Source organism: Pipra filicauda, unplaced genomic scaffold (assembly GCF_003945595.2).
Source record: "Pipra filicauda isolate LSUMZ 115617 unplaced genomic scaffold, ASM394559v2 scaffold715_size207569_pilon, whole genome shotgun sequence".
NCBI lineage: Eukaryota > Metazoa > Chordata > Aves > Passeriformes > Pipridae > Pipra > Pipra filicauda.
Window position 1 is genome coordinate 88,743 of NW_024104882.1, and position 26,181 is coordinate 114,923.

Sequence of the window (26,181 nt, forward strand, 5' to 3'; positions counted from 1 at the left end):
TCAACGGTGTATGGTTTCAGTTTCAGCATCCTTCCAAACTCTCCCTGATACAACTGCTAAGAAATTAATTAAAAAACAAAACAAAACAAAACAAAAAAGCCCCCCCCAATTAGAGGAGAACTGTTACATATTCGGTAGTACCTGCACAGATAGGACCCCAGCCAGCAAAAAGCAGGATTCATTGGGTCCAAAAAAGTATTTCTTTTATAGGACATAACCTATAAGGTTTGAAGAAAGGAAACCCTCATCAATCATAGAATCCTAGAATAAATAAATTTTCTCCAGAAATGGGACTCCCCAAAACTTTCTCAGTTAGAATAGAGCTTTGCTCAAAAGCTGGCAACCTAACCCCAGAATAGCTCTGGGTATAATAAGAGACAGGGTGCTGAGAGTGTTCCAGCAGGTGAGGGAAACAAGGGGGAGTAAAATGAAGTTAAGAAGTGACAGTCCCCAGCTCCGGGAAGTCTGAGATTTTTAACTGGACATCAGCTTCCCATTGTCACTGTTATGTGCTATCTATGCACCAATAGGAGGTTTTGTGAGGGTGGTTTCCAGAGGAAGATCCAAATGAGCTGACACTTAAGGGACCAAAGAGCCAAAGAGCCTCTGTTCCCTGCACAGTGGAGCTGCTGGTGCAGCCTCAGCAGCCCAAGCCAGAGGTGGAAGGAAACAGCTTGCAACTAAAGCTGCAGAAATGAACAACTTCCATGAGTTGCCACCAGAGCAACGGGACATTTGGGATGGCTTCATCCTGGAAAGGAGACCTTCCCTATTTCCACGGGCAAACACGTACATGACAGGAAAAAGGACCCATGACAGGAAAAAATACCACTGTAGTTCCATTACAGTGTCAAACCACCAGATAATGGAAGCCACGAGCTTGTCCCGTGGGGCTTGTTCAGGGGGTGACAGACGATGTGACGGCAGCTGTGAGTGACATCTGGGTGGCTCTGGCCCGCTCCTGCTCCCACTGTGCCCTGTCCAAGCTCCAGAGCCACCTGAAGGCCACGGGGAAGGGCCCTGGTGAGGCTGTGCTCCTCACCTTGGGCAAAGTGGCCGCAGCTCCGGCACGGCACTCTCGGCCCCCTGGTTTGGGCAGGGGGCTGCGGTCATGGGGAGGTCCCTCCCCTTTCTCTAAAGCTCCCTGTTGGACTGGGGGCTACGAAGTTGCTGTGCCTCCTTGCTCTGAGCCAGGGCCAGCCGGCTGCTCTGCCTTACCAGCCCAATCCCAGTTCCTGCAGGGTAGGAACCCACTGGGAAAAACCTGCAGGGTCTCTGCCCCTCTCTGTCCTCATTTGCCTCAAGGGCTCCTCGGGGTCCCCCTTAGGAAGACAGCTCTCCCCACACCCCCCGGCTCATCCCGCATGGCCCAGCAGCCCCAGCCTCGCCAGGGAACAGCCCCAGCCTCCTGTGTCTCTCCCTACTCCTCTCAGTGCCTGTCTCTGCCTTCTCCGCAGCCCCCGGTGCATCCCCTTCGTGGGAACGCCGCTCTCGCCCTGCTGTGCCCAGTCGGGTGTGGAGGGGCCGGATCCTGTGCCCGTCTGCAGTGCTGAGTGTCGGCTCCTTGGCCGGGATCTCGGGGACAGGGGCTGGAGTGACCTTGGATGCCTCCCTGTGATCTCAGAGGGAACATGGGGAGTGTCAGCCTGCTGCAAGGTCAGGCTTTGGCGATGCCCAACTGCTGTGAGTGAGCAGGAGGAGCCGGGGAAGCCTGGGAGGTTTCTGTGGGCAGGATGTGGCAGTGCTGGGGTGGAGGAGCTGCAGGGTCCCTTCCCCAGTGCTGGGGTGGAGGAACTGCCGGGTCCCTTCCCCAGTGCTGAGCACAGGAACTCCTGGGTCCCTTCCCATGGCTTTGTTCCCTGGCTTTGCTTTAGGGTTAAAAGGGTGAGTATTGGGAGGGGAAGTGCAGGGGTGCAGTGGAAGAGGCTGGAGGGGAACAGCCACTTAGGAGGAAAAGATGCAATGGGGAGGAGGAAAGAAACAGCCAGGGGTTTGAATCCGGATACCTCAGGGCACAGGCTGAGCCTGGATCCAGAGCTGGTCCTGGGCTGAGCCTGGGACTGCCCAGAAAGCTTGGCTTGGGGGAGGGTGCAAGGAACCTTCCTCACTGCAGACTCTCGAGTGCTCCCTTTTCTCCTGGCACAGTTGTGAAACAATGGTCCAAAGGGGTCAATATGTCACCCAGGAGCAACACCCCTTCCCTGGCAGCCAGGAAGTGCAGCTCTGTGAAGACATTTACCCCCTCTTCCATTACGTGCTGGTCAATTGGCTGGGCTGCCAGGAGGGAGAGGAGAGAGCTGCTGCTTCCCACGCCTTGGGCCACAGCTGGGACGGCCACGTCCGTGGGTCCATCTGTGCCTGGTGGCACGTGAGGAGAGGGGGGCTGGGAAGGGCCGTCTGGGTGACAAAGCACCCCAAGCCAGGAGCCTGCCAGCACCGTGCCCGAGGCTGGGGGCTCCCTGGAGGGACACAGCCCAGTCCTGGGCCCCTTCTGCAGGGAGGCCTGGGGGGCCAGCATGGGGAAATGCTGCTTTCTCTGCTCTCCAGGGAGCCCTTCTCCTGCAGGCCAGAAGGTAAAGGGAAACCCCTCCCAGCAGGGAGGACAGACCCACCTTCAGCCCTCCCAGCAGAGCCTCTCCTTTCCCTTTCCAGGACAAGCAGCACGTCCTCAGGGCTGGCACTGCCATGACACAGCTCCTTCTGCACGAGGAGCAGCACTGAGAGCAGCCCTGGGAGCAGCTCCTCTGGCTCCAAGACCAGGAGGGCCGAGACACCCCCAGATCGCTGTCAGGGGTGGGAGTGGAAGGCTCAGACAACACTTATTACAGAAGCCCTGCTGGGGAGTCACAAGGGCAGAAAGGACCCCCTTGCTTTCTAAAGTCCTTCTCAGAGAGGAGTCTCAGTGTGCCTGGATCCAATCTTAGCCTCGGATCATGTCAATGGTTTAAATTTGAGGAATTACAGAGGTGGGACTGAACCACTTTTGTCCTGCAGGTTTGAATGATGACCAAGGGAGACTATTTCTATAAAATTAATCATTTATTAATACAAATGATCAGACAAATCAACAGATGAGTGAACAGAGGGAAGATCTCAATGAGAATTATTTACTGCACAATATAAAGGCTAAGACTACTACTGCACAGGGTAGGATAGGATAGTGCACTCTATTGAAGCAATTCCTGAAGCAATTATATTCAAGGTAGCAGAAGGAAATAATCATTAAGTAGAGATTGGATGTAACTCACCCATACCAACGCTTGTGGGGAGAATTCTTTTGCTCAACCTCAAGGAGTATCCTTGGGGGGTCCCCAGCTCAAGGGAGGAATCTCCACACATACACCCCAAGAAGGGTTAGGTTTGAAGAACCTGACTGCAGAAAAGTGGACTGGACTTTTATAGTATAAAGTGATTGACTGCTAGTCACAAATTTACAGGCCAGCCACCAGCTTATCTGCCACACCCAACTTCAAAAAGCAGGATGTGTTTGGAGTTTGGTGAACCAGGCTGGTTTTAGCCTCATTCAACACCAAACCCCACCACCGTGGCACCACCAGAACTCACCACAGCCAGCTTGCATGAGAGCCTGCACTGTGGGCATTTTCTGATGGGCTTCTGGGCCTTCTCGGGGTAGGCCCTCCTGCCACAGCCCCCCCTGACTACAGTCAGTCATCTTTACCTCATGAAGTGGTAGTGCAGGTACCTCTTGCCTCCATGCTATAAAAGTGTCCGCTGCAGATGTGAACCTTATGGCTGAGTATGGTGAGATACATCAGCCTCCTAAGTTTTACTGCCTTACTTGAACTCCTGGACTTTAAAAGGGGCCTAGATCCCATTCCCATTACTTGGGATGGCACATGTGTGAGCAGTTGTTTCCTTTCCCCCAGGCTGCCACAGGGGGAATTTTTGCTGAGATGCAGGAAGGAGGAGGTTCCCCAGATCTGCCTCACCACCTGCCTGGAATGAGCTCTTTCCTCTTGCAGATTCCTCCCTTCTGGGCTCATCTCAAGTTCTCACAGTCTGCACAGCAGGGATTTTTTGTCCACTGGCTTCTCTTACAGCAAGTTCCTTCTGTGGCTTTGACAGGGTTTGGAGACAGGCAACTGCACTGAAGTCCTTACCCCACCCCATGGCTCAAACACTCTCTGCCAGGGACTTTTCCTCAGTTCACGGGTTTTCCATCAGGGTGATGTGCACGTAGACAAGACAGAGCAGAAAAGACACAAACAGCAGAAACAACAACAAGAGTAATCATACCACAGACATCAGCTATTCCAATCATGAAAAACGTAAATCCAATTGCAACCATCAACCCAACCCTCATCAGCCACTGCCCCCACCCCGTGAGTCCCAAGGATTAGAACATGGACATCAGCCAGGAATTGGGGCCAATTCCTTGAAGTCAGTCTTTGGGATGGAGTGATTGCAAAAGTTCTGATGTTTGATCAGCCTTTTCTTTCATTTTGGCTCAGATTTTTCAAATTGCTGCCGTTACATTGTGAATGGCAATACAACATTCAGGAAGATTTAACATTCCACACACCCCTTGTTCCTTTAACAGTAACATATCCAACACCAACCCATTTTGTAAAGCCAGTTTTGACACCTGCTGGACTCCCAAGTTCAGCTCTCTGAACACACACCTGGCCCAATTACTGAGGGCATGCACCTGCCCTGGGGTACTTTCCAAGGCCCACTGGTGGTGTGTTAGAACTAGAGAAGGTGTAAAAAATACCCAAAGATGAAAATCTATCCTTTGCCTGACTGTATAACAATCTGGGGCACGTGTGTCAGTGATCCAGTCTCAGCTTTGTTCAGGACAACTCAGTTCCTGCCCTGTCCTTCCTGCCCATGGGTCAGGAGAGACACGATTTGGGCAAAGGGATGGCAGCACTACCCCCACCTCAGAGCAGAGTGATGAGTCAGAACACCCCAAGCTGACCCAAGTGGGGCACCAGAGCTGCTTGTCTTGCAAGTCCAGGGGTCTCTCAAGTACATCTGGGGCTTGAAATGAGTCCCAGAATTCCACAGCAAGTTCTGATTTTTCAATCCCATCGAGGGGGATCCCCAACAAACACACCTCACGTATAAGACACGTGTTTTTCAGCCAAGACTCAAAGGGCATCTCCAGGTCTCCCAGTAAATTGGTTCCCTTTGCACACCAGAACAAGTGGGACTGGGTTTGTAAGGAGGTGTGTTCATACAGTTCAAAGGCTTTAAAACAGGGTTCTCTCTGGGCCACATCCACATCGAGTTGGAAGAATTCCTAGGCAACGTTCCTGCCCCACTGGGTAATTCTACACACCATGAAAAATTAACTTTTGGTGTACAAAGTCCTCATACAAAATATAAAAGTGTTCATATAAGCACATCTTTACATCGGGCCTATACTCCATTCTCAGGGGACAGAGCACAGGGGAGAGCTCTGCTGTGATTTAGTCCTGACACAAAACAAAAAGCTGTGGCTTTACTGTTGGGGTCATAAATGAAATTAATTCCCTTTCAAATTTAACTGTATTATCCCCAGGTGCTTTTCCTTTTTTATTTTTTTAATTTTAGTGGGCAAATTCCCCTCATCACATTCCTTTACAATTGCTGCTACAGTAAATTGCACCCAAAGTTTAGAAGCATGTGGGGTGCACAGTGGACTAGAGTTACCATATTGATTAGCAAAAATGAAAGAAGAGATGCAAAGTAAAAAACCTGCTTAGGACACAGGGTAGGAAACCCAACAGTACATCAGACACGTTCAAGTGAGAACACAAGTGTTTCCAAAACTGGTTACAGGTCTTGAGAGCTGGTAAAAGACCTTCCTGTATTTTATCCATGTCCCCTTTGCAGTCCGTGGCCGTCCCTCCTTCTGGTTTAGGAAGGGGGACTCAACCATTTCCCATGTAATGTTTTCTTTTGTTTTGTTAAGATTATTTAGTTCACTCATTAACATCTCTGAAAAATTTAGCCAAATCATAATAAATCTAAATCCTTCTGAAGCAGAATGGGAAGGTTAATACACATTTATATGATTCCAAATAGGCATAAATTCTTGTACCATCTCCCAGGCTAAATTTGATTGAGTTTTCTGAGACAAACTTATACGTCCATAAGATAAAAGCTTTCCCCACCCCATTCTTTTTAGTAAAAAGACAAAATGAACTTAGCAAAAATCAAACTGGCAATACATAGAATGGTTTGTCTTATATAATCCTCCTAATATTTTTAGTTCTCAACAAGTTGCTTGCCATGGAAACACAAACAAATCACAAACATCAATAAACTGACAGCACAAGCAATTATGGGGCAGTTAAAAGTTCCATCGGTTTCAGGCAGCTGGGTCTCACCTGTCAGCAGGTTCCTAGGAAAAGAAAAGGGAAAATTTGGCCTAATACAGACCAATCCTGAAAAAGAAGAAAGAATGTCTTGTCTGGCAGGATGCTACTCAAGCAGCAAGTAACCAAGGTTCAAAGGGCCTAAGGGAAAAATGATTATCCCATCTTGGCTGGCTGTGAGCCTTCTCGGGGAAATCCGCTGGCAGCTGCCCTGCTTGCAACTCCTTCCTCTCATCTTCAGTGGGGGGAGTGCTGGCTTTCCTGGAAAGAGAAAACAACACAAACTTCCCCTATTTTTCAGGGAGGTCTGCTCTGGTTGGCAGAGCAGCTGTTAAAGGCCAAGCATTGGTATTCAACTGTCTGTAATAAACTGCCCAGGCAGGAGAATTAGAAGGGAAGGCTGAGACCACTCCTCCAGGGCTGAAGCACGGGTGTGCTGCTACTGTGGCTCCTGGGTTTGCAGCATTTAATGCTGCAGCTGTCAGTGGAGCCAAATTAGCTGTAACTTCAGAAATTCTGTTTGGTGTTGCAGCAAACCCCAGCACTGTGAGAGCACAGTCCCTGCGTTTCCTTTAGGGTTAAGATTACCAGATTTCCACTTTTCAACCGGGAGCCATAAAGTAACCTCAGCAGTTTGGCAGATCCCACTTGCTCTGTTTACTGCAGTGATTTTAACTCTTTGCTACCCGGGAAGCACACCTGGCCCCTCAGCATCCCACTGCTTTAATACTGACCAGATTTCAATCTCACCTCATTTATGGTCAGACCTTCACATCTCGTAGCCGTACCTGGCACCATTTTAGGAGCAGTTTGCTGACCCTGACAGTCGTTTGTGGTTTCAGTTTTAATTAAGGGTCGTAATGTTACTTCCTCGTCATCAGCTGTCAATGCAAACGTTAGGTTTTGCTCTTTATCAGAATAACACTCATTCACCATCTCCCAAACTCCTCCACTGAACACAGAAGGTCTGAGGCACAGGTTCTACATCCTGCAATTCTTCCCTCGGATTCTCTCTCATGTGCATTCCAAAGCTCTGGGGGAAGCTTTCCAACACGGTGCTCACCAGCAGCAGCCCCTCTACCTGCATCTCTTTTTCCTTCTCCTCATTTAACTGAAAGTACAATTCCTTCACCAGATCTTCTAAAGAACGTATTATTTCATGTTCAGATTTCTGAGTGACCAATCACTCATTATCCCAATTTACTCGTGTGTGGTGGTTTGAATCTTGTTTTCCCCCAGTGGCTAAGAAAGTGGTAGAACCCCAAGGGGTGGAAACCCCTGGAAGTTTTGAAGTTCTGCCCAATGGGCGCTCCTGCAAAAATGTCAACATTCCACAAGCACCGGAAGAGACAAATTGTAGTTTGGTTGTTGAGGAGAGGTGGCCATGTTGTAGAGCCACGAGGAAGGGGCTCTGAGCCCCTCGGGGCCTCTGGGCCCTCCCAGCCCCGGGCTGGGGGAGACTGCAGAGACTCGGAACAGTGTTAGACTGGGCTAAGTGTTTGTGGTTAAGCTGGGAGATGTTTCTCTCCACCCTGGGCAGTGGAGACAGAGCAGAAAGCAGAGACACAGTGTCCAGAGACTGGCAGAGAGCCAGGACAGATAAGACCTGAACCGGAGGAGCAGCAGGAACAACCTGCAGCACCGCAGAGAAGACTCCTGGAAGGAGAGCCGAGGAAAAGAGAGCCAGCAGCTGAGAGACAGAGTTCTGGGGGTGAGAACTGATACCAGACCCCCTCCCCCCAAAACTCCTTTGATCCCTCTGAGAAAAAGAGGGAGATGGACTCCTATTTTGGAGAAGAGTTTTGGACATGCAGCACTGGAGAGAGAGAGGAGCTGAGAAGCTCAAAAGACGTCCCAGAGCTGGACCAGGACAGCCAGATGGAATGCGGGGGGGGGGGTTGACCTTGGTCCCCCCGCTGCTGCTGACAAACCTGGCAGCCTGAGACAGAGCACAGGAGCTCTGGCAGAACTCTTGAGGCAAAGGCTTGCAACTGAATGCTGCCCAAGATGTTCTGACTCAGGGGTGAATCCCCTGAGGAAGGGACTTTCACGAAGATGCCCCTGCATTTCGTGACATACCTGTGGTGACGCGAGTCTTGTCCCTGCTGGCAGCCCACAGGTGAGGCCTTCGCTTGGACCGAAGGGGAGCCAAGGGGCTTGGAGACCCCCTTGTGTGTATGGAAAAGAGATCCAGCTACAACAACCCAGTTACTGCCGCATGGAAGAGAGATGAGGAAAACCTGCTGCCTTAGAAGATGCTTCTGCTTTGAGACTGGAAGGGATCTGTCCTTCTTTCCCTCCTGGACTTTTATTTGGAGGGGAGAAGAGATCTGATCCATTGTAAATACTATATGTCATGGTAGAGATAGTTGTGATCGTGTGTATAATGTGTTATAATATTTATTTGTACAGTCATTGTAATATATTCTCTTTCCCCTACTCTGAGTCTGGTGTGTTTTGTCTGGAAAGCCCATCCCACATTAGGTTGAGATGGGGAAGGGGGCTAGGACTAGGGAATTAGGATTTTGGGGCTATCTCAAACCATGACATCGTGCCAGCTCCACCCCAGGGTGGACCCTCTGGGTCTGGAGGGTTCCCGCTCTGCCCGGTGGGGACACATCAGCTCCACGGTTCAGGTGGGGGCGGGTCCCCAGAGGGGACCTTGGCCAGGGCTCAGCACCAGGCTCGGAACTGGTGCGGACCAGGGGAATCCGACTGTTTAACTAAAGCCAAGCATCGCCAAGGCCCACGGCGGGGGCTGACGCGCTGGGATTTCTGCCCAGAGCTCTCAATGGCAAAGGGAAGAAATTCAGTGAAGTGCAGGTAAACGGTGGGAGTAACTATCACTCTCCTAAGGTGGGAGCAGAGTTACTGACTGGGCTCAGCCCCAGTGGTCGCACCTCCTCGTGGTCCCGCTGGATGCCCTTCACAGGTAACTAAGTCGGCCTCTGCCCCAGTTCGGAGGAGGGGTTAAAGCCTCTCTCTTCCCATCGTCTGGAGTCACTGCCCAGCGAGAGTAATCAAACGAATCAATACAAATTTTTGGTAATCACTTACAGAAGTTATTTACTCAGAACCTTGCCCACTGGTTGGAAAATTGGAAGAGTTGGGCTAAAGTTGGAAAATGGAAACCAAGCAGAGCAAAGCCTGCAAAAGATGGACCAATGACGAGATGACATGAGACTGAGGGGGAGGTGGTTGCAAAGGGTATAAAAGATGGGGGTTTGACTCTGTTCTTTGCGGACCGCGGCAGGAACAAGGGTTTCCTCCGGTCGCCCGGTGCTCCGTTTTGCTTATTTGCCTTTAATAAATTCTTTTATATTTTCAAATTTAAAATTCTCGAGTCTAATGACTACAACAATTGGTGCCGTGACTCGGATCGAGACCTCCTGGGCGGTAGGATCATCTCTCCAGGGGGGCACCCCCGTCCCTGCTTGGACGGTCCTGGAGGGACTCCTGCAGCACAGAGTCTTGATATCCGACCGAGAATTAGAAAGAGGCAAATAAGCAAATAAAACACTACAGTTCCCTGCAATCTTGGTGCACAAGCCCGGGCGAAGACTCACTCAGGAAAGAAGTGAGCAGAAAACACCTTCGGGTGAAAGGGGTCTGTTCTGCCAGGTGAGCGAACGGGACTTACTCCGGGAGAGAGTAAGTGCCTTACTCCGGGCGAGAGTAAGGGTTGCGGGTGCCATCCGGTCGGGGAAGGGACCGTCCAGTGAGGAGCTGGACGAAGACTTGCCCTGGTGAGGTAAGTATTTGTGATCCCCCTCTTTCGGTTGGGAGGGGGCCCTGGAGTGTGACTGATTGAGACGTCCGGCAGGACGAGGCAGTTTGTAGCAGGAGCATGGGAAGATATTAAAAAGAAATTGGAGGATAGTGAAGATTGGCAACATAAGGGAATGGATGAATTGTTGAGGGCAGCACAAAAGGTGTATGTACGAAGGGACGAGGAGAAGGAGCCGTGTGAGAGCACCGAGTGCCAGGAGGAGCAGTCGCAGCCAGGAAACATCAAGGACATCCTGCACACAAAAAAATAATTTCGATATATTTTAAATTAAAATATTTCTGGTCTATTGACTATAACACCCCCGATTTCCCTCAGAGTCCGGGGCCATTTCCCCTGAATGATCAATAAATCCCTGGGGGGTCTTGGTAGAGCCTGTCTGCTCCAGGAGGGCTGGAGGCACTGCTCTGGCCTATCCTGCCCTGGGCCTTGGGTGGCCTTGACCTTTCTGCTTCCCCTTACAGCCTCCAGTGATGAGCCCGAGCTGGATGGTCCCAACCTGTCCAGACAGTTGAGATTGGAGCCTTCCTATGAACCCGAGACCATCAGCCCCAGCACTGGTAACCACATGCCATCAGGGATGATTCCTGGCTGTCCAGCACCAGAGACCAGCAACCCCAGCTCTGATCAACAGGCAACATGGGAGCAGTCTCTGGAATCTCCCTCACAGGAGACGAGCAGCACCAGCACCGAGAGCCAGGTGAAATCAGACTCATCCAACAGCAGCTCCTCAGAACCTGAGGACAGCACCTGCTCCAGCAGTCCTGTGCCTGACCTGACACAAAACCGCTTGCGCCAGCAACGTCGCGCCCCAGATTCACATGGGTGGCGCAGAACTCTGTGTGACAGGACCCATGTGCCATCAGCAAGTGCTACAAGGTGCAGGCCCAGGCAGAGACAATCAGGGACAGCCCGCAGGCGAAACCGCTCCTGCCTGCAAAGTCAGACCCCAAATCCATCCATCCGGTCCAGAAGTCACCGTGATAGGAACTGCTTAATAGCACCAAGTGCTGGGAGGTGCACCCCCAGCCAGGAAGCATCAGAGCCATCCCGCGGGCAAAACCGCTCCAGCCTGCAATGTCAGACCCCAGATCCATCCAGCCGGTCCAGAAGTCCCCGTGGCAGGAACTGTGCGCCAGCACCGAGTGCTGGGAGGCGAAAGCCAACGGGGAGAGCAGCCAGGACTTCCCAAAGGCAGCACCACTCCCGCCAGCAGCGTCGGACCCCAAATCCACAGAGCCCGTCCAGAAGTCCCCATTGCAGGACACATGTACCAGCACCAAGTTCTGGGAGGCCCAGGCCTTCCCGCAGGCGAAACCACTCTCGCCTGCAAAGTCAGCCCCCAAATCCATCTGGCCAGTACAGAAGTCCCCATGACAGGAGCGTGTGAGAGCACCGACAGGAGCCGTGTGAGAGCACTGAGTGCCAGGAGGAGCAGCCGCAGCCAGGAAACAGAGGACATCCCGCACACAAAATCGCTCCCGCCAACAATATCAGACCCCGAATCCATCCGGACGGTCCAGAAGTCACCGTGACAGGAGCCACGTGAGATCACCAAGGGCTGGGAGGTGCAACAGCGGCCAGGAAGCATCGAGGACATCCCAAAGGTGAAACTAGTCCCGCCAGCAACGTCGGACCCCAAATTAATGCAGCCAATCTAGAAGTTGCCGTGACAGGAGCCGTGTGGCACCCCCAAGTGATGGGAGATGCACCCCCAGCCAGGAAGCATCAAGAACATCACACACGTGAAACTGGTTCTGTCAGCAACATATCATATCCCTCTATCAAATCCCTTCAATTTCCCCTAATTGTATTCTTCAATCCCCTTCCACGTGCTCTCACATGCACTACAGCAATTCTTTTTGGTTTTCTTAAGGCTTTTAAGGTTTCTTTAATTAAGGTTTCATGGACTAGTTCTTTTCCTTGGCTATTAATTAATCCTCTTTCTTCTCAAATTTTTCCAAATGTATGTACTACTCCAAAAGCATATTTAGAGTCTGTAAATATTGTTTCCACCTTTCCCTTTAATTGTTCTAAGGCCCTTACCAATGCATACAATTCACAGGCTTGAGCTGACCATGTCTTATCTAAAGGTCCAGCCTCCCTGATTCCAAATGTGACACCATCCACTACAGCATATCCTGACTTCCTATGTCCATTAACTACTCTGGATGAGCCATCTATGTATAATTTCTCACCTTCCTCTAATTCTTCCTCTTCTAAGTCCTGTTGCAATCTGCTTAAATATTCTGGTAAGAACAGACTCCTTTTTCCTCATGCATTTTCCTTCTAAAATCCCTTTTCTACATCTGGCCAGCGTCAGGTGTGAAAGCAGAACGTGGCATATTTGTGGGGAAAGTTATTGAACACGGTCACCCCCTTGATAAAAAATCCGCAAAGGCACTCGCCAAGTGGCTGGACCACAAGAGTCACGTACCTGCAGAAAACACCTCTGTGGACCAGTGGCAGTCGATAGGTTATGATCTCTGGCAAGCTAACGATAGAGGGGACTGAACAGCTAAGGAAGCACTGACTGCCTGGAGACTAGTTCTGATGGTGCTACAGCACCAGATGATGAGCTCCAACAGCGGTCTCCATGAAAAATCCACTAAACACGAGAAACCACGTATGAGACTCTCATCCACTAAAACGACTATCACCTCGGCACACAAATTTCATCAGTCACAAGATGGTGGGAGGGAGAATGAAGCTGCATCACGGCACCAACAAAATGGCATCGGGAAGGAGGGAGGCGAGGAGCGAGGAGCGAAGGCGGGAAAAGTTGCTGTGGGAAACGCCAGTGCGGGAAAGAAGGGGGCGGGTTCCCTCAGCACCACCCCCTAGGCCACCTCTGCCTCCACCTGCGCGTGTCAGGGACTCCACCCCTGACACACCTACACCCACGGCCTCTCCCTCCAGCTCCACCTCCTCCCCAGAAAGTCCTCCCTCCCGGGACAGAAGGGAATTCAGGGGCGGGGCCAGGCCAAAGGTCAAGTCCAGCTTCCGCAAACACGGCCATGCCCATAGGGTCTGTTCCACCGAGGCCCACCCTACCTACCAGTTATCCGACACCCACTCAGACTGTTCCCAGCACTCCCCTGAGAGACAGGCAAACCATCCAAACATCTGGAAGTCTTTCAGGGAGGAGGCTGCTCAGGCCAATGACGAAGACTTCCTAAAGGCCTTTCCAACTTACTTAGAGGAGGGTAAAGCTTCAGAATGGAGGCCTATCTCTTACCCAATGCTGAAGGACATTAAAAAAGCTCTTGTTCAGTATGGGTTAGGAGCACCCTTCACGGTTGGCCTGCTGGAATCATTCCTTTTACCTTACAGACTCACACCTTATGATATTCGTGCAGTTATAAATGGGCTTTTTTCCACCGTGCAATCGTCCGTCTTTGAGACGGAGTGGAAGAAATTAATTACAACTTATGTTAACGAAAAGGTGGAAAGGAGAGGAATACCAGTGACACAGGCTGTAGACATGCTTTATGGTCAAGGACATTACTCAAGTAGGGACGATCAGTCTAGAATTGATCTGAAACATTTGGATATATCTAAAGAATTGGCATTGGAAGCAGTTAAGAGGGTAGCAGATGCATACGTCCAGACTCCCTCATTTACATTAATTAACCAAGGTCCAAAAGAGCCTTTTGTGGACTTCATTACTAGACTGAAAGAGGCCATTAGCCGACAAGTCCAACAAAAGAAAAGTCGAGACATCCCCTTTAACAAACTGGTAATCGAAAAAGCAAACGAGGATTGTCAAAAGGCTCTTAAAAGACCCCTCCCTGCTTGAGATGATTGAAGCCTGCAAGAACATTGGCTCCGGATCCCATAAAGCACGTCTATTAGCCGCCGCTCTCACCGGACCCCAGTCCTGTTTTAACTGCGGGAATAAAGGTCCCTTCAAAAAGCATTGTCCAGAGTCAGCAGCAGAACCAAATGCTCCAAAGACACTTTGCCGGAGGTGCGGGAAGGGCTGCCATTGGTCCTCCAGCTGTCGATCGTTAACTAATATCAATGGCGAGTTCCTTCCCCCGAGAAGATCCCGGGGACTGAAAACTCACCTTTAGTTCGCTGCCGGACCTCCGCCCGTGCTCTTGTGAGCACTCGGGAAACGGGGAGCAGAGCGCTCAGGGAGGGGCGACGACAAAAGCATCCCCTCAGCTGCGCTCCGTCCTGCGCCCGACACCGCGCCCAGTTACCCCGTAATACAGGAGCCCCCACCGGTCCCAGTCCCTATAAAGCAACAGTGCACCCCCTTGGACTGGATCATTTTAACAGCTGTCCATCCCTCAACCCATCTCAGTTCGTACGAGCAGTTGGCCAGGGTTAGGTCATCTGCAAACGTTCACCCAGAAGAGACATATTTAACAGTGTCCCATTTCTCGGCAGTGTCGAGAGGTGTCATGGTGGTTCCAACTCTCCTGACGGGTCTTGCTAATGATAACGTTGCCGTGTGTTTGTCTGTCATACTTCCGCCCGTACAGCTGGAAGATCGGTTCCCGGTCACTAAAATGATCTCCACTGATGCCCTGACTGGTGTGATGCCCAAGGACGAGGAGGAGAGGAGTGAGACTCTGAAGGAAGCCAACTGGGTGACCTCAGTGAAGTCTTCTCGACCTCTCCTAAAATGTTTTATTTATTTTCCAGAGCCAAGACATCCCCAGAAAATTAAGGTGGAAGGGCTTTTGGACACAGGGGCGGACGTAACCATTCTGGCAGCAAAGCACTGGCCGTCCGGTTAGCCGGCCCAGTCCACAGACACACGTGTAAGCAGGGTAGGAGGCTCACAACACCCGGTCAGGAGTAAAGAAATTGTTACGGTGTACGGGCCGGAGGGCAGGCCTGCATCCTTTCAACTGTTTGTATTGAACATTCCAATAACACTGTAAGTACAGGACGCCATGGAACAATGGCAGTTAAGTTTGAAGACAAAAGAAAATTTTTAGGAGGGGTCACTGAGCAGGTGCAGCTGCCCAAACTAAATTGGAAAACTGAAACCCCTGTTTGGGTGGATCAGTGGTCCCTACCCAAAATGAAGCTGCAAATCCTAAATGATTTGGTTAATCAAGAATTGGCTAAAGGACACTTGGAGCCTTCCACCAGTCCCTGGGACACTCCACTGTTTGTGATACAAAAATCCTCAGGCTCCTGGAGATTTCTCCAGGACCTGCGCAAAGTGAACGAAGTCCTGGAACCGATGGGAGCCCTCCAGCAGGGAATGCCATCTCCATCTATGCTCCCTGCTGAATGGCCCCTAGTGGTCATTGACATGAAGGACTGCTTTTTCCACATTTACCTTAATCCGGCTGATTCGGTCAAATTCACGTTCTCAGTCCCAGCCATCAACGCTTGTGAACCTCACCGCAGGTTCCAATGGAAGGTGCTTCCCCAGGGGATGAAAAATTCCCCAACACTATGCCAAATGTTTGTGGCAAAGGTGCTGGAACCTATCAGACGGGAATTCCTGCAGTCAATCATCTTCCATTATATGGATGATGTATTGATCTGCACCATAACAGAACTGGCGGTAGAAAAGACTTTCAATTCGACAATTTCAGCTCTGAATTCCCAAGGATTGGAAGTATCCCCTGAAAAGGTACAGAGGGAAGCACCCTGGAAGTACCTCGGACTCCAAATTATATCTAAATCCATCAAACCTCAATCACTTGTGATTAATAAAGAAGTCCAAAATTTAAATGACCTCCAAAAACTATTAGGAGCGATCAATTGGATCCAATCAGTATTGGGGATCACAACTGGTGATTTGCACCCCCTATTTCAGTTGCTTAAGGGAGATGCAGACTTGTCCTCCCCCAGAACCCTAACTCCTGACACAGAGAAAGCCCTTTCCACAGTCGAGAAGATAGCTGAGAGACAAATACACAGAAACATGGAGGGACTGCCATCTTCCTTGACTGTCGTTAGGGAGCACAGCCACTGGCCATATTAGGCCAATTTTCTGCAGACACTAAAGACTTCTGTTTGTGGGAGTGGACATTCCTCCCACATCAATTTTCAAAAACCATTGTTACACTAGCAGAAATGACTGGAAAACTAATTTTTCAAGGACACACCAGGTGTTTGGAACTCAGTGGGGAAGAGTCAGATTTCATTTACCTTCCACTGACTTCCAAACAGCTGGAACAACTGATGCAGAATTCCACCAATTTCCAGATTGCCATCGTGGGCTACCCGGGAGAAATCAAATTCCACCTGCCGGCGTGCCAATTTTTACAGAGGTTGATCCCAATTCCTGTCAAATTAAAAATTATGCCATCAGACATATCAATAAAAGATACTAAAATATTGTTTACCAATGTGTCGGGGAGAACTGGAAATGCTGTAATCATCTGACAAGAAAATGGCAATTGGTAACAAAATACTCATAAAGCCCAAGGTTCTCCTCAAATCGTGGAATTGTCAGCAGTTGTTCGTGCCTTCGAAATTTTCAAAGACAAAGTGATTAATATTATATCAGATTTGGTCTATGTTGTGGGCATTGTGAAAAGAATAGAAAATTCATTTTTAAAAGAAGTTTCCAATAAGAGACTGTTCAACCTGCTAAAAAAATTATTGTCTTTAACTCGTGACAGAAACTTTGATACTACATTGTCCACACCAGATCTCACACTACTTTACCAGGCCCTGTGGCGGAGGGAAACCAAATCGCTGATCACCTAGCAGGTATGGCTGTTACCCCTAATTTATACCAACAAGCTAAAATTTCCCATGAATTTTTTCACCAAAATGCATGGTCACTGCAGAAACAATTTGGCCTGAAATTTGTGGGGTGAAGTCACAGCCCCACAACTGAAGCTTGAGGGGTTTGGAATATTACAAAGTGTTGGGCCGTTTTCCATGAGAGCAGTGGAGCTAATTAGATAATTCCCATGGACACAGCCTTGAGTTATAAAGAGTACAAGGTTAAAGCTGTTTGGCTGAGTGCAGGTGCTGCATTCCTCGGTGTTTTTGTAACAATATGTTTATGTTATATGGGTGGGAAAATAGAAGTTAGAGAAGTCAATAAAAAAGATGCCTGCTGCACTGAGCAGGCAGACATCTCTCTGGCTCATCCTGGTGTGTCTCATCATCCTGCTGTGCGTGTCGTGTGTCTCTCTTCCCCCACAGACCAAGGCCTCCGACAGGTACCCTACGACAGAAATTAGTACAAGCAAAAGAGATTCTAAAAGCGTGCCCTGATTGCCAAATGGTTGCCCCGCTAGTTCCAGAGGGAACTAATCCCAGAGGATTAACAGCATTGGAAATTTGACAGTCAGATGTCACACACATACCTGAATCTGGAAAATTTAAATATGTACATGTGTCCATCGACACATTTTCAAAAATGATTGTGGCCACCGCGCGTTCTGGAGAAAAAAGCAGGGATGTGAAGAGACATTTTTTATCAGCATTTGCAAGAACGGGAGTTCCAAAACAAATTAAGATGGACAACGGATCTTCCTATGTCTCTGCAGATACAAGAAAGTTTTTTGAAGAATGGGGGGTACACCATACCACTGGGGTCCCACATAACCCCACAGGACAGGGTATAGTAGAAAGAGCCCACCAAAATATCAAAAATTTACTAAAAAAACAGAAAAGGGGGAGTACAGGTATGACCCCCCAAGAAAGATTGGAACAGGTCATGTCTGTTTTAAACTTTTTAAATTTGCTGGAGGAATCTGATACACAAACAGAAGTCCAACCGATAAGCACTTTAACTCAGGTACAGTCCAGGCCATTAAAAAAGCAAAATTAATGTATAAGGATCTACTAATGGAAAACTGGACAGGCCCCTTTCCCCTTATCACATGGGGGAAAGGGTACGCTTGTATTTCAGGAGACGCAGGACCTAAGTGGGTCCCGGTAAGGAGAGTGAGGATTTTCTTAAGTCCAGATAGGACACGTGGGCCGTCCACATCTGTGCCATCATCGTCGTCACTTCAGGAATAATTATCAACGCCACTGCCTCATCACCACTTAGAGACTGGATGAAGCAGCCTTCGGAAAACCTGTGGGTAACGTTGGCCAAAGCCACGGGCACAGACACCTTGTGCCTGGCTTTGTCCAGTGCTGGGAACCCCTTTCAAACTTGCCTGGTAGGCATCCCTGTCACCCCAGGCGAGATCTGGAACATGTTTGTATCTCAAATCTGGATCTCAGGCTACCTTCCATTGAATTCAGCTACACTGTCACAAACCGTCTCACGCCAGGCATTCACTCCCCATCCACCCCAGGAAATTGTCCTCCTCAGCTCTCTCCCCACCAGCTACTGTGTCATTTTTCATAGATACACGGAACCACAGTTGTTTTCACCCCACAATGTATTTGCCAACAAAAGGATCTATCAGGGTGCTTCCTTGCTGTGGTGCAATAACTCAATTGCCACTCCTGTGGCTACAGAACACGTGCCAAGGAACATGAAGCTCCCTAAGGGGTTTTTCCTTCTGTGTGGGGATCGGGCCTGGCAGGGCATTCCTGCTTATCCAGAAGGAGGTCCCTGCACAGTAGGGAAGTTGGCACTTTTTAATCCGGCCAAATTTAAATTGTTGGATTTGTCGTCTACCCCTAAAAGTCCTGTCAAAAGATCTTTTTCTTTTGCCATAGGTGCACCACTCAGGCTTCCAAAGCCGAAAAAACCGACACCGCCGACCCTCAGCCAGTCTGAAAGGTCATTTATTGCTTATAAGGTGACACGCCCCAAACCAAAAACCACTAATCCCCCTACCCTCCTTACACCACGTGTGGATGCTGAAATCGCCACTCTGCCATCACCCCTACCATTCCCCACGGACTGCGATTCCAACATCCACATATGGTCTCGCATGAAGAGTTTTTGGGCTTCCTTCCCGATCCCGGGGACAGGAACAGCCCACGCTTTATCACTACTGACACACTGGGGCAGGAAGAATGCAACGAGGAACCATGGGAGTTGTAGTCTTCCGGGTTTTCACGCATGCTCACACAATACTTGGCTGTCATTGGTTGGAAGGTCACGTGACATGTTTAAGCGTTGTATTTAAACCTAAGCGTTTTGAAATAAACGGCAATTCTGCTCTGGCACTCGTTCGTGTCTGAGTGGGGTTCGTGCCTTAATCAACACCCCAACACACCTTGGCTGTTGGCTCATGAAGGAAGCCAACGCCACCACAGCAGCCATAGAAGGACTGCTGGCAGATACTCAAAACCTTAAAGAGGTTAGTTTACAGAATCGTGCAGCCACTGACTTCCTACTTCTGGCACACGGACATGGATGCCAGGAGTTCGAAGGAATGTGTTGCATGAATTTCTCTGACCATTCCCAATCGATCCACCAAAGTATCCATCAATTAAAGAGTTTAATCCAGGATATCCACAATTGGATATGGATGGATGATTTGATTGGCTGCACTTCCCCTCGCTTCCAAAGTGGTTAAATAGACTTATAATCATGATTGCAATTTCTATATGCACTTTTATATCCTTTTTAACCTGTATTCCGTGTATTGTCGGCTGTATGCGCAAGCTGCTACTGAAGAGCCTTTCCGCGAATGTCGCGTCAGAAAATAAAGAAGGGGGAGATGAGGAGGATCACCCAAGCGACTGGGAGAGATTTAAGGCCTGGAGGGACTTGTATGGGGCCTGAAAGGACTATTAATCCACAGACTTTCTTGTTACTCCCCAGTTTTATACCATGTTCAATGTACTCCCATGTTAATTTGTACTGTTCAGTGTTGGGGGAACACACAGACGAGTGGAAGCAATTTCAAGCCTGGAGACAAATCTACAATCCTCAATAAGACGTAACCACACAGAAATAGACATTTATTTACTGGATGTGACACTACACCGGACTGGACAGTTTTCCTTGTTATCCCCAGTTTTCCCCGGTTTATCATTGTATTGTTATATGGTTGTGTATACCCCCAGTTGTTGTTTTAAAACCCTATCCACCATACTGTCTCCTTCTTCCCCTCAGAGTTTTCCCGCCTAAACCCTGTTTTCCCGCTCCTCTGCCTGCTATTGGCTGATGCTTGGTGCAGTGCAGAGGCAGCTACCATTGGCCCATTTCCCCGGTTACACCCAAAACTCCTCCCTTCCTTACCCAGTCGCCCTATCATAAATGTCCCTGAGCTGCCAATCCCAGACTCCTCCCCTCTCCTGGTTCCGCCTCCCCATCCTACCTTATTTAAGTCTCGTGCTCCCCCAATAAAGTTGGCATTGCTCCACAGACCTCTACTGTGTCAAGACCCCTTTTTGCAGTGCCCGGTCCCATTCCTTTTTTCCCCGTGGGCCGTGGCAGTTCAGGGCTTGTCTGGACTTGCCCTCAGTTATTTCCCGCCAAAAGAGAACTCCCTTGTTCTCTCCTGGTTTTCCTGCTCATCTCTCACTGACTGGCTGACAGGTGCCGCGGTGCAGAGTGAGCTCCCATTGGTCCCTTCTCTTGGATACTCCTAAGTTCCACCCATCTTTTCCTTGTTCTCCTATCCTGTTTCACCCTGAGTTGTCAATCCCATGCTCCACCCCAGTTATTGAACCTCCCCTTACCCAAACCTTATCTAAGTCCTTGTTTTCCCTAATAAACCGGCCATTGCACCCTGACCTTCTACTGTGTCAGTGTCACGTCCATATTCCTTTTTCTTTCGGGCCGTGGCAGCTGGAGCCATTTTATGCAGTGCTCTTTCTGTTCCTCCTTTTAAGCCATTCAGTTGTACCCCACTTTTATAATAAAGTCACCTTACCAGTTGCACCCTGAAAAGTTGTGGAGGTGTTTATTCAAGTGTCAACCTCCGCACAACACCAGCACATGCACACTGGGAAACGGCCCTACATGTGTGGGGAACGTGGCTAGAGCTTGAGGAACAACTCTGACCTGATCCAACACCAGCACATCCACACCGGGGAATGACCCTACATGTGTTGGGAATGTGGGTAGAGTTTGAGGAACAACCTCCACCTGATAAAACACCTGATCCAACACCAACACATCCACACTGGGGAATGGCCCTACACATGTGGGGAATGTGGGAAACATTCCCACATTCAGGAACAGCTCCGACCTGTTCCAACACCAGCGCATCCACACTAGGAAACGGCCTTACCCATGTGGGGAATGCGGGAAAAGCTTCAGCCAGAGCTCCTACCTCCGCAGACACCAGCTCATCCATACCGGGGAACGGCCCTACCAGTGTGGAGAATGTGGGAAGAGCTCCAATCTCCTCCTGCATGAGCGGATTCACATGGATGAGAGGCCCTTCCGCTGCACCAACTGTGGGAAGGGCTTAAACCGGAACTCTGTCCTCATCAAGCACCGGCGCATCCACACTGGGGAGAGGCCCTACAAGTGTGAGGAGTGTGGGAAGAGCTCCACTCAGAGCGCACACTTGACCAGACACGAACAGACCCTCCGGTAAGTGAAGCCCTACCAGTGCCCCCACTGGGGGAAGAGCTCTGGCTGCTGCTTCCACCCTGAATGAAGCCCCTGATGGTGAGGCAACCCCTGGAGTCCAGTGACTGTCAGTCCATCCCCTTCTACTAAAAGGGCCAGTCCCCTTTCACAGGGGCAGGTTTGTGGCGGTCTAAAATAAGGAAATCGTAGATTATGCATATAAGTTGTATTGTATTGTATGTATGTTCTGTCCTTTCATTGGTTGGTATTTGACACAGTACCATATATGGTTATGTTCAGCCCCTATCTCCGATGATTGGTTGTCATTTGCAGGCTCCGTCTAAACCCCACCTTCTGTTCCAGTGCCTTCCTTACCCATATCATTTAAGGCTGGAGCCATTTTGTGCAGTGCTCTTTTGTTCCTCCCTTTAAGCCGTTCAGTTGCCCCGCTACTTTTATAATAAAATCACCTCACCAGCTGCACCCAGAAAAGTTGTGGAGGTCTTTATTCAAGCGCCGACCTCCGCACAGGTTCTTCCAACACAACCCTTCTTGGGGGGTGTGTGGAGATTCCTGCCTTGGCTGGGGAACCCCCGAAGTCACTCCTCGAGGTTGAGGGCAGAGATCTCCCCACGAGCGTTGGTCTGGGGGAGTTACATCCACCTCTAATTAAGAATTGGCCACTTCACAAGTCAAAAGGCAAGTGGAGATTAACTGGGCACTACCGACGCCTTAATGCAAACACAGGGCCCCTTACTGCAGCAGTCCCAAATACTGCTGAACTAATGGCTCCCATACAACAACAAAACCACCAAATCATGGCCACTGTTGATGTCAAAGACGTGTCTTTTACGCTTCCCCTGTGGGACCAAGATCAGGAGTGTTTTGCTTTCCCGTGGGAAGGCCAGCAGGACACTTTAACCTGCCTCCCACAAGACCGAAGCATTCACCCACTCTACCACACCACACTCTGGCACCAGAATTGTAATTCATTCCTCTTGCACGGGGAGTAAAAGTATACCAATACACTGATGACATTTTGGTAGCAGGAGATGAAACTGCACCTGGACAGTCAACCCAAACACACATTATTAAACATCACCCTCCTGGAAAAGTACAACTGCCTTCGCAAGAAGTGAAACTCCTGGGAATATGGTGGAGGGGAGGAATGGTCTGTATTCCCCCAGATACGCTCACTGCCCTAGACCAAATTAAAAGGCCTGCAGCATGATCCTTAGATCCTAGTATTTACAATTTAGTGTCATTTCTAACCACCCTTTGTGTCAAATTCCTGAAACTCTGTTTAATGTTCTTTTCCAAAGAAAGATTTTAGCAAAAACATCCAGTCTGGAGGAGATGTACCCAGACAACATAACACACACACACTGTTTGATATAACTTGACTTGTGGAAACAAACCCCAAAACTCACAGAGAGTACTGAGGAGGTATGTTTATTCAGGCACCGGGTGCATAGGGAATATCTCTGCCCAGTATGCACACCTACTCCCTTTGTTTGGCCCTTTTACGTCATACAATGTTACATACACATTAATTGTGTTACAGATGCAGTCAGCAAATTCCTGACAACTGGGAGGGGAAGTCATTAACATACACCACACCTCCGACTCCATCTCGGAATGCCCCTTGAGGGTCTTCATTTGGGGGTCTTTTGGATGAAGTAGGAGTCTTCCTCAGCTCCAAACTTTTCACCTTTGCTAAGAATTGCTGAGCTGGCACAGTCCAATTACCTCAAAACTGGTATCATCTCTAGGAACCTTTCTTTAGCAGTCTTCAAGGTCCCTCTTCTTAAGCCTCAAAGCCCCTTATCGAAACCCCAAGGTTTTCTGCTCCTGCTACAGTTCTCATTATAAACTTAACTATGTCCTGTCTGTGAATTAACACAAGCAAGCAAGGCCTATTCTAATTTAACAGTATTATATCTAAAATTAACTTTAGGAAGTATCTAAGGCCACAATCTTTTATCACCATTCCAAATTTTGATCACCCCTTATCAAATTTTAGACTAAACTAGTAGAGAACACCCAGGATCCTTGAAAGAGGGCCGAGCAGGACAGAGAGGGATGATGAAGATGAAGGAGGGACCAACTCTTGTTTTCTTGGGACCACCAACCCAATTTGGGGAGGTGTGCCTAGGGGAGGGCCTGAAGGCAGGAGGGGGGATGTACAGTTTTTGGGCCAGGATGTAATGGTTAGATAGGATAATTAGCCAGTATTATAAAATTGTAACAGCTATTCTGCATGTGTGTGCTGAATGTATTTTATGCACCTTAAGGCCTTAAATAAAGACCTGTTCTCTGCCTTACTTCAACAAACTCTCCAGAGAATTTTCCTTTCATTTTAGGCAACAGTAGCCTCTCACCAAGAGACTGAAATCCCAACTAGCCACTGGAATGACAAGGCAGATGAACTGGCCAGACTAGCCCCACCACACGTAAAAACTCCAGCAGAAAACTGGGACCAATCATTAGAGTGGCTGCACTCAAAGCAAAAGCACACAGGGGCACAAGACCAATACAAACAAGCAGGAAGTAGAGGATGGCAGTAACTCCTGAGATGGCTCACACCTGCATATCTGCATGGGAAGTGTCGAGTCCGACTAGAGCATCATCCCCTACAACAACCTCCCTTGCACACAAGAGACAGGAAGAGACCGGGGGACACACGGCAGCTGGACTATATTGGACCTTTCTGGAAATCAGAAGGAAAGCAATATGTGTTGGTAGGAGTGGAAGTTAGATCAGGACTGGGACAAGCCGAGGCTTTCCCTCCAGCAACTGGGGCAAACACTCTGGAAGCTCTTAAAGCAGGGTTCAGTTTCTTCCCAAAACCTGTGTCAATTCAATCAGACAACAGGTCGTATTTCACAGCTACAGTCCAAGGCTGGCCCAAAGAAGGAGGAGTTCAGTGGGTATTCCACATACCATATTATCTGCAAGCTAATGGCATAGTCAAGGCAAAAATAGCTCATACTGCTGTATCTTAATTTACAATAAAGTTAAGCAATACCTACGGCTGCAGGGCTGCCACAAGCCAGTTAGATCAGGGCAGACAGTACGTAGGGATGACAACTGGGGCTCAGATCATCACGTGTCACACAACATCGACTTCTGGACAAAATTCTACCATTCTGACCAAGGTGGACAGGCCACCTTTATGTAACCCGGAAAAGGAACATATATTTCTATGTGTTCAATAAACAGCCAAATGCCTCGTCATCTAATTAGTGATGTGCATGAATGGATGAAGGACATTCCCACTGCCCCTACCTACTACCCAGTGAAACCACAGCCAAGGGAACGGGCTTGGCAGAATCGGCAGGGAAAGAAGACCCTGTTGAGCTTTAGTCTGGCGCTGGGAAGAGACACGAGAGGTGTAGAATAAGTGGGAGGCCGGGCACGTGCTCGGCAGTGCAGGGCGACCTGCCCGCCGGCGTCCCGGCCGTCGGTGAAATACCACTCCTCATCATCTCATCATGGCCAGTCTTCGTGAACGAAGATTTGGGAAAGGTCTTTTTACCCTTCGAGCCTGCGCAGTGGATGTTTTAGGTGAGACACAGTGTGCGCTGAACTGAGCCCACCCTTTAATCCTGAGGTTCATCTGCCGGGGCCGAGCGAGCTTGGACGGTGGCAGTGAGGTCCTCAGGACGTAGGTTTGCTTAGAGTGACCTTCTCTTAGATGGATGGCCTTACAGGGCTGAACGAGCTCCATCTGCCCGGGGAAGTCCCCTGACCGGGAATCGAACCCGGGCCGCGGCGGTGAGAGTGCCACATCCTAACCACTAGACCACCAGGGGCCCCCGAAATACCACTACTCTGATGGTTTTGTCACTCACCAGTGAGGGAGGGGTGAGCCCCGAGGGGGGCTCTTGCTTCTGGCGCCAAGTGCCCAGGGCCCGGGGGCCTGGCATCAATAGCAGGGCACGTGGGAGGCCTCTCGTTGTAGGAGCCCAAACCCAGCTGCCAGCAGAAAGGGGCTTAGTGGGCTTGAACAGTAAACCTTCGACAATGGGGACTGAGAGAAATCCCGTGACCTGAGGGACTGGACCTTCCTCACAAGACCTGGTGATGTACAACCATGTGGCTTAGCCTGGCTCCTGCAGCAAAATAAGAAAGGACTTTGAGATGGTTTTATCAGACCATGTTTAAACCCTTTATCCTCTTCCCCCCATGTAATCCTGGTTGAGGGAAAGATTAATCAATTAAGTAACTTCAGTAAAAACTTGTGCAATTCCCTTATTATCATGACCTGTCCTCCTCATTAACATGCCCAACCCCCAAGGCCCTTAAATTACATTTTGCTCTTCAATAAAGTATTCCAGTTTCTCGCCTCCACCTGCAATCACTTAGTTACCGACTCGCCATTCACCGTCACAGAGGGTGGCAGTGGCAGTTGGACCCTCGCCACTCCCAGACCATGGAAGTTTTCCATCTATGGCTGGCATCAGCAGTGATACCAGACATGGTGAGGTGCTGCTGGACTATTTTAATACCAAAGTCAACCAGACCAGAACGCCTGAAGGACATCAGCAACTCACAGCCCATTACCATTGGATCAATCACTTTAAGCCTCTTTTCCAGAACTATGACAGCAAAGCTGGCCAAGGCATGTCCCATTAATCTCAGGCAGAGAGCATTTAGAAGACAGGCAGGATGCTCCAAAAATCCAAACT

General features: G+C 49.5%; 1 protein-coding gene across 1 annotated transcript in view; it reads left to right on the forward strand.

Annotated features, from left to right (window-relative positions):
- The window catches only part of LOC113983535 (zinc finger protein OZF-like), a 69,722-nt gene extending 48,207 nt beyond the window's left edge, over window positions 1-21,515 (forward strand). Inside the window, 2 exon segments of the mRNA XM_039389202.1 lie at window positions 9,897-9,903; window positions 21,155-21,515. Coding sequence (XP_039245136.1) covers window positions 9,897-9,903; window positions 21,155-21,515 — 368 coding nt within the window.
- The last annotated feature ends 4,666 nt before the right edge of the window (window positions 21,516-26,181 follow it).